This window comes from Empidonax traillii, unplaced genomic scaffold, assembly GCF_003031625.1.
Source record: "Empidonax traillii isolate 1590-97213 ecotype Southwest subspecies unplaced genomic scaffold, ASM303162v1 scaffold1214:size307055, whole genome shotgun sequence".
NCBI lineage: Eukaryota > Metazoa > Chordata > Aves > Passeriformes > Tyrannidae > Empidonax > Empidonax traillii.
Window position 1 is genome coordinate 161,332 of NW_020956407.1, and position 16,957 is coordinate 178,288.

At 47.6% G+C, this 16,957-nt stretch overlaps 1 protein-coding gene across 3 annotated transcripts in view; it reads left to right on the forward strand.

Moving 5' to 3' along the window:
• Positions 1-16,957, forward strand: part of GDPD5 (glycerophosphodiester phosphodiesterase domain containing 5) — a 117,073-nt gene that overhangs the window by 36,500 nt on the left and 63,616 nt on the right. For 2 of the 3 annotated variants that reach the window (XM_027905847.1, XM_027905849.1), the window contains exon 2: positions 14,167-14,341. In XM_027905847.1, the coding sequence (XP_027761648.1) occupies positions 14,225-14,341 (117 nt within the window). In that variant the 5' untranslated portion in view covers positions 14,167-14,224. Of the gene's footprint in view, positions 1-2,772; positions 2,930-14,166; positions 14,342-16,957 lie in introns of those variants that run through there. The other variant, XM_027905848.1, reaches the window with a different exon arrangement.

Here is a 16,957-nt window from a genome sequence, read left to right on the forward strand (position 1 = left end):
TGATGTTTTCCCAGCCTTCAGCAATTCCCCTTGGAGAGTGTTCAGTGTGTGTGGAAGAGGCTGATGCTCCAGGGCAGCAGGGGAGGGGAGAGCAAAGAGCAGGAGCAGAGACACTTATGCAACCACACTGTGGTTTTGTAGGAAAATAAGCTGAAAATCAAGATATTTTTAGCTCTTGGCTAGAGCAGGGAAAGCTGCTTGTTTCCCAACCAGACAGGAGCTTCCTCGGTGCTCCTCTCCAGGCAGGCTCTTAATCTGCCTTGACTTGAGATGAAAAACCCAAAGTGGCTTAGTGGAAGTGGAATAAAAGGCATTTAATCCTGGAAATGCTGGGTTTGTGTGCAGTTGGTTTGCCCTTTCAAGTTACCCAAGCTAATTTGCCTGGGAACCTCTTAAATAAACGTGTGTGTTTGTGAGAATAATAACAATAAAAGTTTTTCCATGGGAGTTGTGTGCTTTGGAAAGCCTTTCTCTGCCTTCCTGGGATGTGGCTGTTTTTTGGGCTGTGGTCCTGGTGTGTGAGGTGCCTGACCCACCTGGGGATGGGGGGGAAGGTGCTGCCTTCAGAGCAAGTGTAGCCTTGAAGACTCCCCATTTCCCTTGTTTCCTTCATGCTTGCCTTGATGGCTCACCACAAGATGTACAGGAAGCTTATTTTATTTATTTTATTATTTATTTTAAATTTCTTTTTATTGTATTTATTATTTATTTTATGTTCATTTTATTTTAATATTTATTTTATTTTTGTTTTATTTTAATTTTATATTTAGTTTATTATCTATTTTAGTTTATTTTTAGTTTATTTTTTAGTTTACTTTTATTTTATTATTTATTTTAATTTAATTTTATTTTTATTTTATTTTTATTTTATATTATTATTTTTATCTTAGTTTATTTTTAGTTTATTTTTTTTTGTTTATTTTTGTTTTATTTAAAATTTTCTTTGTAGTTTACTTTTTGTTATTTTTAGTTTATTTTTTATTTTTGTTTAATTTTTGTTTTATTTCTTTATTTTATTTTATTATTATATTTATTAATTATTATCTTATTTTTATTTTATTATATTTTATTTGTTTATTCTTTATTTTTTTATTACTTTTTTATTTTTCTTTGTATTGTTTTTAGTTTCTTTTTTATTTATTATTTTTGTTACTTTACCTTTATTTTTTCTTTTTTTTCTTGATAATTTAAAATTTTTATTAATTTTTTAATTTTTAATTTTTCAATTTTAAAAAAAATTTAATATTTTCTTTATTGTTCTTCCGAGGTCTGCTTTAGCAGTGCCCTGGTCTCTGGGGTGTCATGGATGCCTTTCTAGCTGGGAAAGGGAAGGTCACATTGTTGAATGAGCATATTCCCCTGGGTCAGCCTTACTGCCTCGTGGATGTTTGACTTGTGGATGGTATTTACTCTGTGCTGCTGAACACTCTGCCCTGCCCAAAATCTCCTGGGTATCTTGATTTTCCTTCTCCCTTCCCGCAATGTCCCAGAGCTGTTTGAGAAGAAGGAACTTTCAGCTGCTCCTTTTCCGGAGGCCTTTCCTAGAAAGCCTGGAGTTGAGCAGGGCAGGGGACAGGAGTGTTGCATCCCGGGTTCCTGTGGGAACTGTGGCTCAGCTGCTCCAGATGTTTGGATGAGCTGCTCAGGGCTGGGAGCAATTCCCATCAAACTGTGTAGCTGCACATTAGTGGAGCCCTCGGGGGTCTCGCCTCGGGATCATGTTCTCTGTGGCACCAGGCTGAGGATCATCAGGGGGGACCTAAGTGGGGTTAGTGAGACAGAGCTTTGTGGAGCATCTCCAGACCCCCTGGATCATCACAGCCCAGCCAAGGGTTTGCTTGGCATGCCTTTGCCTGACTGATACCAATCATGGAATGGTTTGGGGTTGGAAAGGACCCTAAAGATCATCCACTTCCACTCCCTGCCATGGGCAAGGACACCTCTCACTGTCCCAGGTTGTTCCAACCTGGCCTTGAACACTCCCAGGGATGGGGCAGCCACAGCTTCTCTGGGCAACCTGTGCCAGGGCCTGCCCACCCTCACAGGGAACAATTCCTTCCCAATATCCCATCTAACCCTTCTCTGAGTCTCCTAATCAATCACCTGATGGTTGGGAATAAGGAGGGCGAAGATGCAGAAGTGGCTGTAAGGAAGGACAGCGTTTCACAAGTCCCAGAATGTCCCTATTCCCTAGGATTTGACTTCCCAAATCACTCCTGTTCAGTTTGTGTGGGGTTTCCCTGGAGCTGGGGTGGGCGAAGGTGACCATCTTTGAAGGCAGTTTGCTGCAGATGTCACTGTTTCATTCTTAGGATGATTATACTGAATAAATCATGTTGCTGATAATGCTCTGAGTGGTGGTGGCAGTGGGGTCTGTCTGGGAGAGTGTCACTGGGAGGGGGAGGGTTAATGGTCATGGGATCAATGCTCATTGTATTAGAAGTCCTCAGAAATGATTGAAAGCACTTTGACTAATACATCTTGGAGCTGCATCAGTAAATGAGTTTATAAATCCCCCATGACTGGCCCTTTCCATGAGGAAAACAAGATCGTGGCTGACGTAACTGGCAGAGGGAGCCTTGTTTTCGTGTTTTCATTCGAACAGGACTCTCCAGGCATGAGTTGGAAGTGACTGAGAGCCTGCCCTGTTAACTCTGGGAGTCACCCTGTGCACGGAGGGGTGGTTTCCTTCCTGACTTCACCCTCTCTCCCGGTCCCTTGATGTGTCAGAGTGACCTTGACCAGCATTTAGAGATGCTCTCTGGGAAGCCAGGAGCGCTCGAGGATGTTGCAGGTGCTTGCCAAGTCAGTTGAGAGGATTCCTTTCTCCTGAAAGATTTCTGCTGCTGCAAACAGAGGAGAAAATCGCTTTGCTCTTATTCACCTCCTCCTCGAGATCAACAGCAGCTTTTGAAAGGCTCCAAGACAGGTATTTCCCTGGTGTGCTGAGTGACTGTGGGATGGGGTGGCTGGAACTTGTCTCTGTCACCCATTTGTTCCCTTAAATGCAATTTTCTTTCACTGCCTGGTGTCGAGCTGAGCTCGTAAATCTTCTGAGACGAAACTCTCCCGTCTGTCTCCTTGCATGGAACACAGACTGATTTACACAGAGCGGGGAAGGCTTCAGTAATAACTGGAGGGAGGCTTTGGGAATGTGAGACAAACCTGTGGGAGGGCAACGTGTTAAATTCTGGATGCCTTTGTGAGAGCAGCTCTCAGGCTGGTGCTTGAAAACCTCCATGTGCATCTCATTCTCAGAGCTGAGGCTCCTGGGGGGGGGGGTGGCACTTGATGTTTTGTTTAATCTGGGACCAGTCAGGTCCCTCTGGCTGGGAGGGGACCTCAGGAAGGCTGGACTCCCATCTCAGCCTGCTCCAAGCAGGGCCAGCACTGAGCTCAGAGCACTTGGCTCGCAGCTTGGTCCAGTCAGGTCCTGAAAACCTCCGAGGATGGACCTTGTGTGACCTTCCAGGGGCAGCTGTAGCACTTTTGGGGTCGGGAGAGCTATTTTGAGATCAAAGAGCATGTGTCTGCCACGAACTTTTCAAACCTCACGCCACGTTCCCAGGAGTGATGCAGCAATTCCCACTATTTCTTCGTATCCTGTGCATTCCTGCTCCTGTTTTTGCCAAAACCTTGGGCATTTCCCACCCCCTGCCTACATTAGAATGCTATCAGCCCGAATTCACCTCCTGGTCAAGGCTGACTTTGCTTCTTGAACCTCTCCTGGGCTTCCTCAGTTGGCTCATGGCTTTTGGGAGAGCTCTGTCCAAAAGTGAATCCATATACAGGCCTTTCCAGTGTCAGATGGTGCATTTTGATTGCTCCAAATCACTCCCCTTGGAATCAGAAGGAAAGAAAAGGATTTGATTGGTGAGGGTATTTTCTGTCTGTGCACAGAGGCAGAGCCAGGGAACAGCAAGGATGGCAAAGCAAAGTTTGCTCCTTCGTTTTTAGCTCCTCTGCTGCTTGAGAACACTTAATTTTATTTTATTTTTTTTTTTTTTGACTAATGTTTCTTACAGCCTTATGGAAGGAATCAATCATAGGAAATAAAGAGCTTGTAACCCGTTTAACCAGGACTTTCCACCTCTCATTAAGCCAGAGACATTCATGCTCAATTCTCTGGGTAGCAGTTGCCCAGCAGATGTGCAGAGGATCGATTGTAAAATGACTCTTGCTGGGTTTGTTTTGCCTTTTTTTTTTTTTTTCTTTTCCTCTCCTGTTTCCATTAAAGTGCTTGCAGTGGGTGTGGAGGCATTTGGCTCAGTCTCAGATGAGTGTTGCTGGTGTGGTTCATGCAGTTTTCTTTTCCTGCTGGCAGGGACCAAATTTCCAGCAGGGGACGTGTCCTAGGAAAAGCAGAGTGAGCAGTGTGTGGGACAGGCTGCTGCTGCAGCTGCTGACACCTCCCAGAGAGGTTTAAACCTGCCCCTCGGAGGGCCTGCTAATACAACTCGCAGGGGGTTGTGGTGAACTCCTCAGGGGAGTGTTTGGAAAGGGAAAAGCAGGAGGGAATGCTTGTCTGGAAAGGAAACTGCTGTCAGGGTCTGCATGTTCAACCCTGCTCCTGTTTCCACTTAATTCCCCAGCAAAAACACACTGATAACTGGGGGAGGCTTGGTGGAAACTTCTGGCTTGCAGCTTGGGGAAGATGGCAAAGCTCTGGGGGGTCTGTGGAGGGGAAAGGTATTATGCAGCTTTTTTAAAAATTCCTTAGATGTTTTTTGATTCCATAAATGTTCTTTTAATTCCTTGTTGGTGAATGAGGTTTTTTTCAGCATCCAACTGTGCTTTCCTGGGTCATGTTGTCTTCTTCCACTGCTGGTTTTCTTTTTCCTTCTCTTCTCACTGTGGCTGTCCCTGCTCAGCCCTGCTGATGTGGTGCCATCACCCAACCATCAGCGTGACCTCTTTGAGATGATCTTTAGGCAGCGGAGGTTGAACTTGGGGTCTCTTACCCGGGACACTTCTGCCTCTTCCCAGACCTTCCCAGTGCTTCCTGCAGGTCTCTTGGGGTTTGTGGCTCAGGTTGTCTCCACCTCCATGTCTCCTGCCAAGGCCAGCAGTGCTGTGTGGGTCCTCGTGTTGTCCCACCCCAGCTCATTGAGCTGCTCTTTTCGGGTTTTACCTGTTGGGCTGCCGTGTTTTTGTGCCAGTTGGGATGTTCCTGGAATGCCAAGTCCCAAGGGGACTCTCCCAGGGACGGTGTCAAGGCAGTGCTCAGCACAAGTGATGTCCTGTGATGGCTCCCAGTGGGATCTCTGGAAGTGATTGGTGTCATCCTCGTGGGCAGAGACCAGATGTGTCCCACAGTTGCTGTTCCTGGGCATATCTGGGGGGGTTCAGAGGCCCCTGTGTGCATTTAGGACTGTGCCCAATAAAACCCCTCTGTTTCTGTGGTGCCCAGAGTTTCCTCCCTCTGGGCTCTCCACCTTTTTTCCCCTGCAGCTGGCTGTTGTCACACGGAAAGTCCCTCCTGCCTTCAGGACGTGCCCTCCCTCTTTCCAAACACCACCATCCTGCTGGATGGAATTGATTGCAGGAAAACCAGGTGGGCTTGGAGCAACCTGGTCTAGTGGAAAGTGTCCCTGCCCATGGCAGGAGGTTGGAATGAGATGAGCTGTAAGGTCCCTTCCAACCCAAACCATTCTGATTCCACGAGAAATCCAGTGAAGTGCCCGGTTTTGTCTCCGCTGGTTTGTCTGCCTAAAGGGTTTGAGAGCCCTTATTTTGGGCAGCATGAGGACATCCTCACTCCTCTCATAATTTAATCCTGGTGCCCCCCGCTTTTCCATGTGTCAAGCCCACCTTTTGGAAGGACCAAGGAGCGCACTGGCACCTCTTTTTATTTAGTGCTCCTGGATGGCACCGAGCAGCTCCTTCTGGGCAACGCTGGCATGGCCTTCTTGGAGAGTCTGCTTGGCTTGTTCTTGGACAGGAAAACTTGGCATCTTCTGAAGTGGACTGGTTTGTTTGGCAGTTCAGGCTTGGAAGTCAGTGGAATGTTGGCTTCAGAGGGTTGGGGTTTGTTGTCTCACAGGGGCAGCTGCAGCTTTTCACACCCAGCTCTCTGCTTTGTTTTATTTTGCTATTTACTTCATTTCTACCAAGGCCTGTTTCTGTTTGTTTTATTTACTCTATTTCTAAACGTGGTCAGTGGCCCTGCTGCAGCACTGGCACTCCCAGCTTTTCGCAGGTAGGAGTCCCTAGAGAAAGGAAATGTGCTTATAGGACTAATTAATTAACTCCTTGCCCTGGGAACTCGGGTGAGGCTGGTCCTGCCTTTATCAAGCCTTCTCCTGCCCTCTTTCTCATGTCCTGTCCCACCTGGGCTTTGTCTGCTGCCTTAGAGTTTCTTCAGAACCTGTTTGTGGGTTCACCTGATGATTTGAGATTATTTTTAACTTATTTTTAAGAATTAGGGACTCGTATTTAAAACCAGAGCAGCATTGAGGAGATGAAGAAGGCCAAAGGGAGGCTGTGTTTTGAGGTCTCTCTGGCTGAGCCACAGGGATTTATTGCACAGGAGCTCCTGTGGAGCAGGAGTAGGGCTTGTGTTTAAGCAGAGGCTTGGGAAGATCATAGAACCATGGAATGGTTTGGGATGAATCCAGGAGCTGTGGCTGCCCCATTCCTGGAGATGTTCAAGGCAGCGTTGGATGAGGCTTGGAGCAACCTGGTCTAGTAGAAGGTGTCCCTGTCCATGGCAGGATGAGCTTAAGATCCCTCTCAACCCAAACCACTCTCTGATTCCATGATACAAACTGGCTGCACTTGTTCCCAGTGACTTGGAAAGCAGGTGGGCACAGCTCATGGGATTCCTTGCACTACCATCCGTCACCAGTTCCATCTTCATTCCTGAACATCTCTCTGAGGAAGATCTGAACTGCCCATCAACTGGATTGTTTGGGCCTCGTGGTCTTTGCCAAGGCCAAGACAGTGGTGGGTTGACCTTGACCTTGCCAAGTTTGGAACGTGGGATGTGCTTGTAGGAACAACCTGAAGGTGAGGAACACGTGGCCACCACCGCTGGCCTCGCAGCTGAAAATGCAGCCCAGCCTTCTGCTGGTCATTAAAACATCTCTAGGACTGGGGTCGCTCCTTCCCAGCTCGTGGGGAGGAGAGAAAACCCAGCTCTGCCCGGTGGCTTTGGGGTTGTGTTTTCAGAGCTGTGCCACCACCTTGACTTGCTGCAAGGTTTGTGCAGAAGGCAGAGACAGTGCTTAATTCTCGCTCTGCAAGGAGTTTGTACAGGTTTTTCCAGTGTCCTGTTCCGCTCCTCCAACCCTTTCCAAATTCTAGGCACCCAGTTTGTGGAAAACATGAGGAAGCTCTGCTGCAGAGGGCGTTAGTCCATGCTCTGCTTATTTATTTAGGGAGATTAAAGTCTACATTTTTCTTTTGTAATCCCTTTGAAGTGTTTATCTTTTGAAGTCTGAATTTTCATTAACTGGAAGTCTCCAACCCCCAAACTCCACACTGCCCTACTTTCAAAGGATTTAAAAAAAAAAAAAAAAAGAAAATTGAGGAACAACAAACAACAGGTCGGACCCAAAGGGGGGCTCCACGTCAGCCAGATCCTATTTAGGGTGGGACTGTTTGGATCCTGGCTGTGAATCCAAGTGGCTCTGCAGGCTGTCTCCCTGGATTAGGGTGTAATCACAGGGTTTTGGCATCACTAGGCAGCAGGGAGACAGTGATGTTTCTCCTTCAGAGGAGTTCTAGACCTCTCTTTAATTTTTTTAATCTTCCCCCCACCCCCCTTTTTCTGTCACTGAAGCAGCTGGCTTTTAGGACAAGGCTGTTGTGACTGTGTGTGTTTTCCTGCCTCAGTTCTCATCCAGAATTCTGTATCCACATGGCAGGGAATACTTTGCTGCAGTTCATCTCATTTATTTCCCAGAGGGGATGGGGGGAAATGAGATGGAGAGTGGCATTTTAACACATCAATTACTCTTATTTGTGCAGAGACTTCGGTGTTATCAGTGTAAAAAATGGATATTTGGAGCCTGGAAAAAGTGGGTGGGAGACCTCCAACCCACCCTGATTTCCAGAGTGGGGAATAACAATCTGTAGGAAAGAACAACCCCCCCTGGGTCAACAAAAGGTCTGCAGCAATCAAGGGGGTCATTCCACCCCCAAAACGCATCAGCGCAGCAGTTGGGGCTGTTTATGGCTTTGGGCTGTTCCATTCCTGCCCTGAAATGAAATCTTGACCTTGCAAGTTGAGCTGTTCTGGCTCTGGGCCACCAAAATGTGGAAAATACAGCTCAGTGTGTGTGTGTTCATATAGATTTCTTCCGGTGGGAATGGCCAGAGCAAACATCCCTCTCTGACAGCTGGGTTGGTATTAAACATGGGAGGGGGAATCTTGTCCCTCTCCCGTTTCCATCTTCCCACTCAGGGAAAGCGGAATTCCACGACTTTGCTTTGGATGAGTCCAGTATATTTTCATATAATATGAAAATCTGTGAGAAGTCCATGAAAATCCCAAGAATTTAGATCAGTTCTTTCTAATTGTTTAAATCATTTTAGCCCTGGCTGGGAAATAGAGGAGGTTTGTCTTTTTTTCATGCATAGAACTGGAGGGTTTGCTCTGGAAGAGCTTAACTAGTTTAGAAAATATTAAGGAAAATGGGAATTTTCCAGTATAATTAGGGAAACAATTGCTTACAAGCATATCAATAGGGATAATTGGTTATCAGGGATGTTTTCACCTAATTGGGATAGGAAATGATTTGCTTAACAAGGTTTTAAGATAACTGGCTTGATAGAAGTTGTAATAGAGGGAGATATGTTGGAATTATGCAGAGATTGTTGATAAACAGTGATCCCAGGAGTCACTGAGGAGAGGAAAACCACTGCTTTTAATGTGGAAATCATTTGAATCCATCAAAGCTCTTTTTAAAATGGGTTAACTTATAAAAAATAAATCTCAAGGACCCCGTGAGTGTCTGTTTTCTGCATTTATTTCCATTGCAAGTGGGGAGAGTTTCCTTGGGCCTGATTTTTGGGAGGTGGGACCTTGTGCTGTCAGGCCTTGCTTTGGCTTTGGTTGTCCCACTGCTGTGCTGGGGCTTTTGGCCTCTCTGGATATGGTGGGAGCACATGGAGGGATTGCTGTGGTGGGATTGGTTTATCCCCCTGTTCTCCCAGAAAAATCTGCCCCTCAGAAACCACGGGAACCTCCTTGGGGAAAGCCAAAGTTTTCCCTGGGGTGGATCTTCCCGGCCATGCCCTGAGAGATGGAGATGCCGTAGAAGATCTCAGGTGCCCACATCTTGGTGGATGGAGCTGTTGGAGAACATCAGAGGTGTCCACCTGTCTCCAGGTTCTTGGTTTTGCACACTGCAAACATCTCCTGAGAGTTCAGGGTTCCATGGATTAGTGGCAGCCTTGGCAGTGCTGGGTTAATGGGCTCCATTACCTTGGAGGCTTTTCTGACCTTAATGGTTCTGCAATTTTATTATTCATGAACATGCATCAGAGCATCCTTGGCTGTGTTTTGATTTTTCCTTGGATGTGCTGATCCAATTTAGGAATCCTTTGCAGGCTCAAGTGAGAAGTTGTGCCTGTCAAAGTGAACCAGTCTAAGGAATTTTTGGAGAATTTGGGAGGTAGCAGGTCAGGATAAGACAGGTAGGAGCCCAGAGCTCTTCTGTGTCCTTCCAGCTCCCCAAATCTGTCCTGAGCAACCCATGGATGTATCCAGGGTGGAGCTGTCAGCAGTTATCCCAGGAAATTGCTTTCTCTGGGCTGTTAAAAGGTTTGTCCCAAGATGCTGAATGAGATCGGTGGGACCTCCCTGAAACTGTTGTTGATAGGAAAAAATAAAACTTCAAAGGGGATTAGAGGGGAGGGCTTGGAGAGTACCAGGCCTTGGGAAAGGCTATCATCCTGCTTATTCCATGGCTTCATTCCCATTATTTTCCCATTGTGCTCCAGGACTCTCCCCTTCACTAAACTGTAGCACTGAGATGGTTTCATGACTGGGCTTGATTGCTCTCTTCCCTCCCCACTCCCCAGCTTTCTGAGTATTGCTCTGAGAATACAGGGAGTTACAGTCAGAGAGACAAATATCCCAATTTTTAGGCCAGATCTCCCCAGAGAGTTTCCCTTTCCAATTTGCAGCTTCAATTCTCCCCCCCCCCCTTTTTTTGTTTTGTTTTGTTTGTTTGTTTGTTTCTTCTCCATTTTTTCCCCCTTAGCTCCGAAGCTGTTTGGAAGGGAATAGTGTGTCACAGGCTGTAACAGATACCTCCACTTCAGGATCTCAGGAGCGTGGTGTGTGCTAATTAGGCATCCTGGAGCCTTTGGAAAATATTCCCATTGTACTTGCAGATGGAATCTCCCCTGCTCCCCCTTTTTGGCCAGGCCAGCTGGCAAATTCACTTGTTCAGCTCCAAAAAGTCCATAGCCTTTGGCAGATGATGCATCTCTAAAGCCAAAGTGGAGAGCTGGTGTGGGTTTGTGGTTTTTTTTTTTTTTATTTGATTCCCTTTTTTTTCTTCCCTCCCCTCCCTCCTGGTGCTTGTTGCTGGATTTGAATAATTGATGCCTGTTGTCTTGCTTCCTGTTTTCATTGCTGTGTGTAACACTAACCAGCAGCGCTGTGAATCATTCATAGCCAGCTTTCTGCACCTCGGGAGCTGGAGATGTCATGGGAACAGTGACTGGGAGGTGGCACAGGCTCCGTGCTGCTCTCCCGGAAATCCACTCCTGGAAGCAGGAGCAGTAAGTATGGAGTCCACCAGCTTGGATCTCTGGGCAGGTGCTATCAGGAGCAGCATCTTGTGCCTCAGTCTCCTCTTTCACCTGCTGTTGCCACTCAGGTGTCCCTGGGTGTGGTTGGGAGGGGTGGGTGCTGTGCTTGTGCTTTCCTCTCCCTTGTGGGGTTTTGTGCAGCTGATCGTGACCCTCACGGAGGAGAGGCAATGATTTTAGGCTTGTTGGTTATTTGGGAATGGCTTTTTAAAAACCCAGCTTGGATTTCTTCTCGTTGTGCTTCTCCTGGCTGTTTTTGTGGGGAGCAGCCTGGAATTTTGGGCTTCATATGAGTTCAGCTTCACTTGATGGAGCCTTTTCATCTGGATTTCCCCTTGCTTGCAGTTTTTGTCCTCTTGGTTGTTTACAGAGGGCTCTGCTGCTCTCAGACCCTTCCAGCAGTGCCTCCTGGTGATGGTGTTGGTGGGCAGCAATGTTTTTGGATTGTCCCTTTGTATGGAAAACACTTGTGTCCCTTCTGAACTCTGCCAGGAAACTGGGAGGTGCTGAATTAGATGCTGCTGCCTGGAGGTTGGCAGATGCTCTTCACAATTAGACAATAAACACAGAGCTCTTGCATTTGCCCTGGCTGTGGGTGTTCCTGGCAGGATTTTAATTTGGGGAGAAGGGTTGTGTCCTGAACAGGTGGAGTCAGAGATCCTGGTGACAGGCCTGAGCTGAGAACTCTTCCAGGTCTAACTCCTCTTGCCATGAACAGGGACACCTCCCACTATCCCAGGTTGCTCCAAACTACCTTTAGACACTTCCAGGGATTCAGCCACAGCTTCTCTGGGCAACCTGTGCCAGGGCCTCCCCACCTTCACAGGGAAGGATTTCTTCCTAATCTTAAAACTAATGACACTTGGGATTGTTGTTTTTTTTTTATTATTATTATTGTTGTTGTTGTTAGCACTTGTGTTTGAGTTTGTGACCCAGTTTTGGTGAGTGAACAAATAAAATATGTGGCCAAAGCTTTTGCAGATGAAGGTGATCTGTCTGCCCTGCTGCCTTGCATGGCCAAAGCAGGAAGAGGTGGAAATCGGGAGAGATGCTTTCCTTTGGAGATGAATTTGTGGAACATTTTTTGTAGCTGCTGTAGCCTTCGAGGTTCCCAGTGTGGGAATAAGGGGTTTGGCAGGGGAGCTGTTAACAGGCTGTGCAGGATTTTTACATCCTGCCCTTATCCCTCAACATCTTGTACATCCCTCAGTGCTGAGTGAGAGAGGGCAGAGATCAAAATTCTGTCCAAGACCTTCACATGACATCGACCTTTGCACGTTCTCAGTGTTTCTGTCCCGTCCTGTCCATTTTGCTGCCAACATGGGGGGAGATTCATTTTGTAGGGGTGGTCTTGAAGCAGAAAAATAAAGCTGGAGACAGAAGGCAACTTATGCAGTGACTAATGCTGAGCTTTATAAATAGCAAGAGAAGAGGCAAAAATGCAGGCAAGGGGGTGACCCCAAGCACGAGGCCACCGAGGTGGCACAGCAGGGCTCGGGGGCAGATGAGCTGGGAGAGCACAGGGGGAGAGGGGGGTGCTGGATGTGTGTGTGCCTGTGTCCTGCATGTCATCCCCGAGGGGATGAGCAGAGCCACGTGGGCATCTGTGATGTGCAAGTCATGCACATCTTGCGTCCTCTGCGGGGTCAGTGCCGGGAGCACTCCCGGAGCATCCCAGGCGGGTTTTTGCCGGGAGGACAGAGCCACGCTCCCTCTGTCTGTGTGAGGGGAAAGCAGGGCACTGATGGGGGGCAGCGTGGTGACAGTCTGGTGGCCTGTGGAGCCACCACCATCACCTGCCCCCGGGGTGCTGAGTCGTGCTGAGAGGAAGTCAGGACAAGGCTGTCAGCTCGGAGCGTAAATGGCCACGGACGCGGGCAGAGGCTGCAAGGGGTGAGCTGGCCCTGGCCCTGCTGGCATTTCTGGGCTCTATCAGTGTGTCTGCAGCAGCCTCAGTGAAAAATATGCTCAGCCCTGGTGGGATTCATGGGGTTATCCTGTGCAGGGCCAGCAGTTGGACTTGATGATCCTTGTGGGTCCCTTCCAACTCCGAACATTCTGTGATTCTGTGGGTTTTGGAGGTTCTTCCCATAGGATGTGGCTATGAAAGGCTTTTAGGTGGCTGGTTTATCTCCTTAAAGCCCAGTCATGCTTTGCTGATGTCAGTGAGGATGTTGCTACTCAGCTGTCAGAGGTTTTTGCAAGAGCTGAGCTCTGGGGGTCCTGTGTGCGAGGAAATAAAAGTGTTTCCCTTTGAGAGGGTGTGATTTACTGCCCACACTCATCTCTGCACGCTCTGGAAAGGTAGGCAAGCTCTTTGCAAGCTCAGCTGCTGCTGAACATCACTCCTAGTGCACTGATTTTCCCCCCAGCAGCAGCTTGTGGGGCTGTGGTTGTGCCCCAGGAACCCGTGGAAAACCCCCGGGTGGGAGTTGAGCACAGAGTGACACCACCAGACCGGCAGATAATGGCTCTGAGGTTCCCATCCCTGAGCACCAACCCTGGGAATTAGTAAGAGAATGTGATTGTTTGGTCTGCCCTCGATATCAGTCTCACCAGAAATAAGAGAACATCTAAATATCTATACGAAGAAAAGCCCTGTGACGTGGGAAGCATGTGATGGATGGAGCAGAGAACTTTCCCTCCAAACACTGATGTTCCCATGAGTCATTCTGGTCCTTTGGGTGCTGTTTGGTGGGAAGGGGAGCTGGGTGAAGGCTGCATCCAGCTCTGCATCCCTAGGAGTGCTTGAGAGGTGTATAAAGGGAGGTGGATATTACATATTTTGTGTACGTGCACACACACTGCATTCTTGGGGTTGGCCAGGAGCTGGACTTGGAGGATCCTTGTTGGGTCCCTTCCAGCTCAGGATAGTCTGTGATTCTGTGATGTGCCTCTGGAAGTGTTTGTTCCTTGTCTGGGGTTGTTTGGAGGCTGTGTAGGATGCTGAAGATAAACTGCTTTATTTTGGCTGGGTTTCAGCTCCGAGGAGGTCTCTGGATCGATTTTTAAGGTTGTTCTTGCAGAGGTGATGGTTTTTTACATTTCAGTCATTCATAAAACCCTCATCCACTGGGGCTGCAAACAACCAACCCACTCCTTTTGTCCTCCTGTGGCTCTTCTTCCTGCAAACTCCTACGAATCCATCGCCTTTCAGTGGCGTGGGAGAAGCTGCTCAAGGAAAGAAAACCTTCAAACTAATTAAACTTCTCAGTAAGGACCAGGATATGTTGGCAGGGCTGGGAATAGCTCTGATTCTCATCCCCCCTCTCCGTGGCCAGAGGACATGGTTAATTATTGAATTGCTTGTTAATGCAGTGAAATATCGCTCGGTGGGTTTCACTCCCTTTTTTTCTTCTTTCTTTTTAACGTATTTTATTTTTTTCCTTCTCGCCAAAGGGCTCTCCCAGGACCTGATGGAGTTGTGAGAGCTGGCTCCAGAGGGGCTGGAAGGAGCATGGTCAAACACCAACCCCTGCAGTACTACGAGCCCCAGCTATGTCTGTCCTGTCTGACCGGGATCTACGGCTGCCGCTGGAAACGGTACCAGCGGTCACATGATGACACCACCAAGGTGGGTCCTGGGCCACGTCCCCTCTTCCCACTGATGCTGGGCTTGGAGATCGTGGTTGAAAGTGCTGGATATTAATTTTTTTATTGTTTATTTGTTGCCTTGGATAGATGATGGGATTCACTGGCCTCGTGGCTGGAGTTCTGTGGTTCTGCCCCGTGGGCGCCGTGAAATAGTCCAGGTGCTCAGAGGGGTTGAGTGCTATGGTCAAATCCATCCATATTTCACATGTTCACTCCTTGCTCTGTCTCCCTGGTGTGCTTTCCAGCATCCTTGGCTGGACCTGTAGGACTTGTGTTTCTGCATTGTCTCTGCTTTCACATGGTTTAGTGGCACTCGGTCCAAGGGTGGACTTGATGATCTTGTCCAATCTTCATGATTCCCTGAGTCTGTTCTTGCATGAGAAAATAAGTTTGGAGATAGGGGGAACAGGCTGCCCAGAAAAGCTGTGGCTGCCCCATCCCTGGAAGTGTCCAAGGCCAGGTTGGATGGAGCTCTGAGCAACCTGGGCTAGTGGAAGGTGAGGAACAAAATGATCTTTAAAGGCCCTTCCAACCTAAACCATTGTGGGATTCTCTCAAAGGCAGCAGGAGGTGAGAACTGGCTGAGGGGAAATGTGGGAGTGTTAAAGGTGACTCCTGCCTCACCTGGGAATGCAGTTTTCAGGAGCTGTGGCAGAGGGAATTCAGGAAGCAGGATTTCATTGCACTTTCCCTGTTGCTGAGAGCTGTGAGATGAGGCCTTGTGAGACCTGCCGTGTTTTTATGGGATAAGTGTGAAAACACTGCTGTCAAAGCCACCCTTTTACAGCTTCTGGGAAATGGCTGTGTGTTACAGTCCTTCTGGGCTCTCATGTTTTCTAGGTTGTTTTCTTTTTTTAATGTTCTTACTACTTAAAGAAGAGAAAACCCACAAATTTAAATCTTGTTTCTCCTGGCAGTGCTCCCAGGAGATTCCTCTGGTTGCCTTGTGAGTGCTTGAAGTTGCTCTGGTGTCACTTGGCTCCTCTGTTCTGCTTCTAAGTCTATAAACAGGGATCTTCCCAGCTCGTGGAGTGCTCTCCCTCTGGAAAAGAAACTGTTAAGGAGAAAACACGTCTGGCTGGCAGATCCCGTGCCAGAAACGCTCCTGGTTGTGAATTACACGGATTGTTGGTGGAGCAGCTTGGCCAGGAGCTCCTGTGGGAAATGGAGAGTCAGGGCTGCTGTTTGTGCAGCCCTGAACAAATTTCCTTTTGCAAAGTGGGGATGCTGGTGCTGTTTTTCTTCCTCTTTCAGCCTGAGGGACCATTCCTGGGCAGAGGGTGTAGGTGGCTTTGGAAGACTCTGTCAGGAAAACAATGGGACACAATATTTTAGCATCTGGACCTGCACTAACTAAAGTACTAAAAAATGCCTTCTTCCTCCTGCCTGATGAACCAGAACATTCCATTTCTTAGCTAAAAATCTACAGAAAAATTGGTGCTGACTGAATTTTTCAGTGGAATCTGGCACTGGTTGCTTTACCAAAAAATATCAGCCTTCCAGTGGCAGCCTTCCAGTTCGACTTGGAATTCCTATTGTGGTTTTTTTTTTTTTTTCCAGTGCTGGAAAGGAATTAGTTGTGTTTAAAGGCACCTGATCTAGGCTGAAATATGCCCAGACTCAGAACTGGGCATTTTAAGGTCTACATGAGGCATCAACTCCCCCTTTTTTAAGAGAAATGGAGATAACTAGTATTGCAGGAGTAAGAGAAAGAAGTCTAAACTGAGCTGCAGGCTGAGCAAAACCAAAGGATGAAGAATTTGTTCCCATTTGATGCCAATAAAGTGCCCTGCAGATGTTATTTGGAGGGGGGGAAATTGGGAAATTAGGGTATGTCCAAGTCGTGTTTCTACTTTTTTAATGATCAGAAAGCAAGTCAGATGTTCAGAGGGGGACTTTTTTGGATTGTAAGCTTAAGCTGGAAGATTTTTGGGACGCTGCTTGCTGGAATTGTCATTATCTCTTGATTTTCTCTGACCTTTGAGATGGGAGGGGTGGGGGCTGAAGGCGCACAAGCAGCACACTCAGCCTCCTTTTTAAATTTTGAACATCTGTAAAATTCCTTTTTTTCTATTGTGGGCCTTCAGCTTTAAGGGCAAGATCCCCTTTCTTTTTTTTTTTTTTTTTTTTCTTAATTTTTAATGCTTTTTTAAATGAAAGGCCTGTAAAGGAGAAGGAATGGCCTTGCTGAGATTGAGACCATTAGAATCCCTACAGCTGGTGTGAGGAAGGAATTTCTGGTCTAATCACAGCTTGTCTCTCACATATTGAACCAAGGAAGATATTTTGACATCAGTGCATGGAAGCAGAGAATGGTTTGGCATGGAAGAGACCTTAAAGATGATCCCATTCCACCCCCTGCCACGGGCAGGGGCACCTCCCACCATCCCAGGTTGCTCCAAGCCCTGTCCAGCCTGGCCTTGGACCCTCCCAGGGATGGGGAATCCATCGCCTTGCCAGGGTTCCATCACCCTGAGCACAAACTGGGGGTAAATGAGCTCTGCCCTCTGAGTTGCCATATGTGCTGTGAAAGGTCTAAAGTTCAGATTCCACCTTCCCAGGCCACCATCCCGCTGATGGATCGCCAGCAATTACA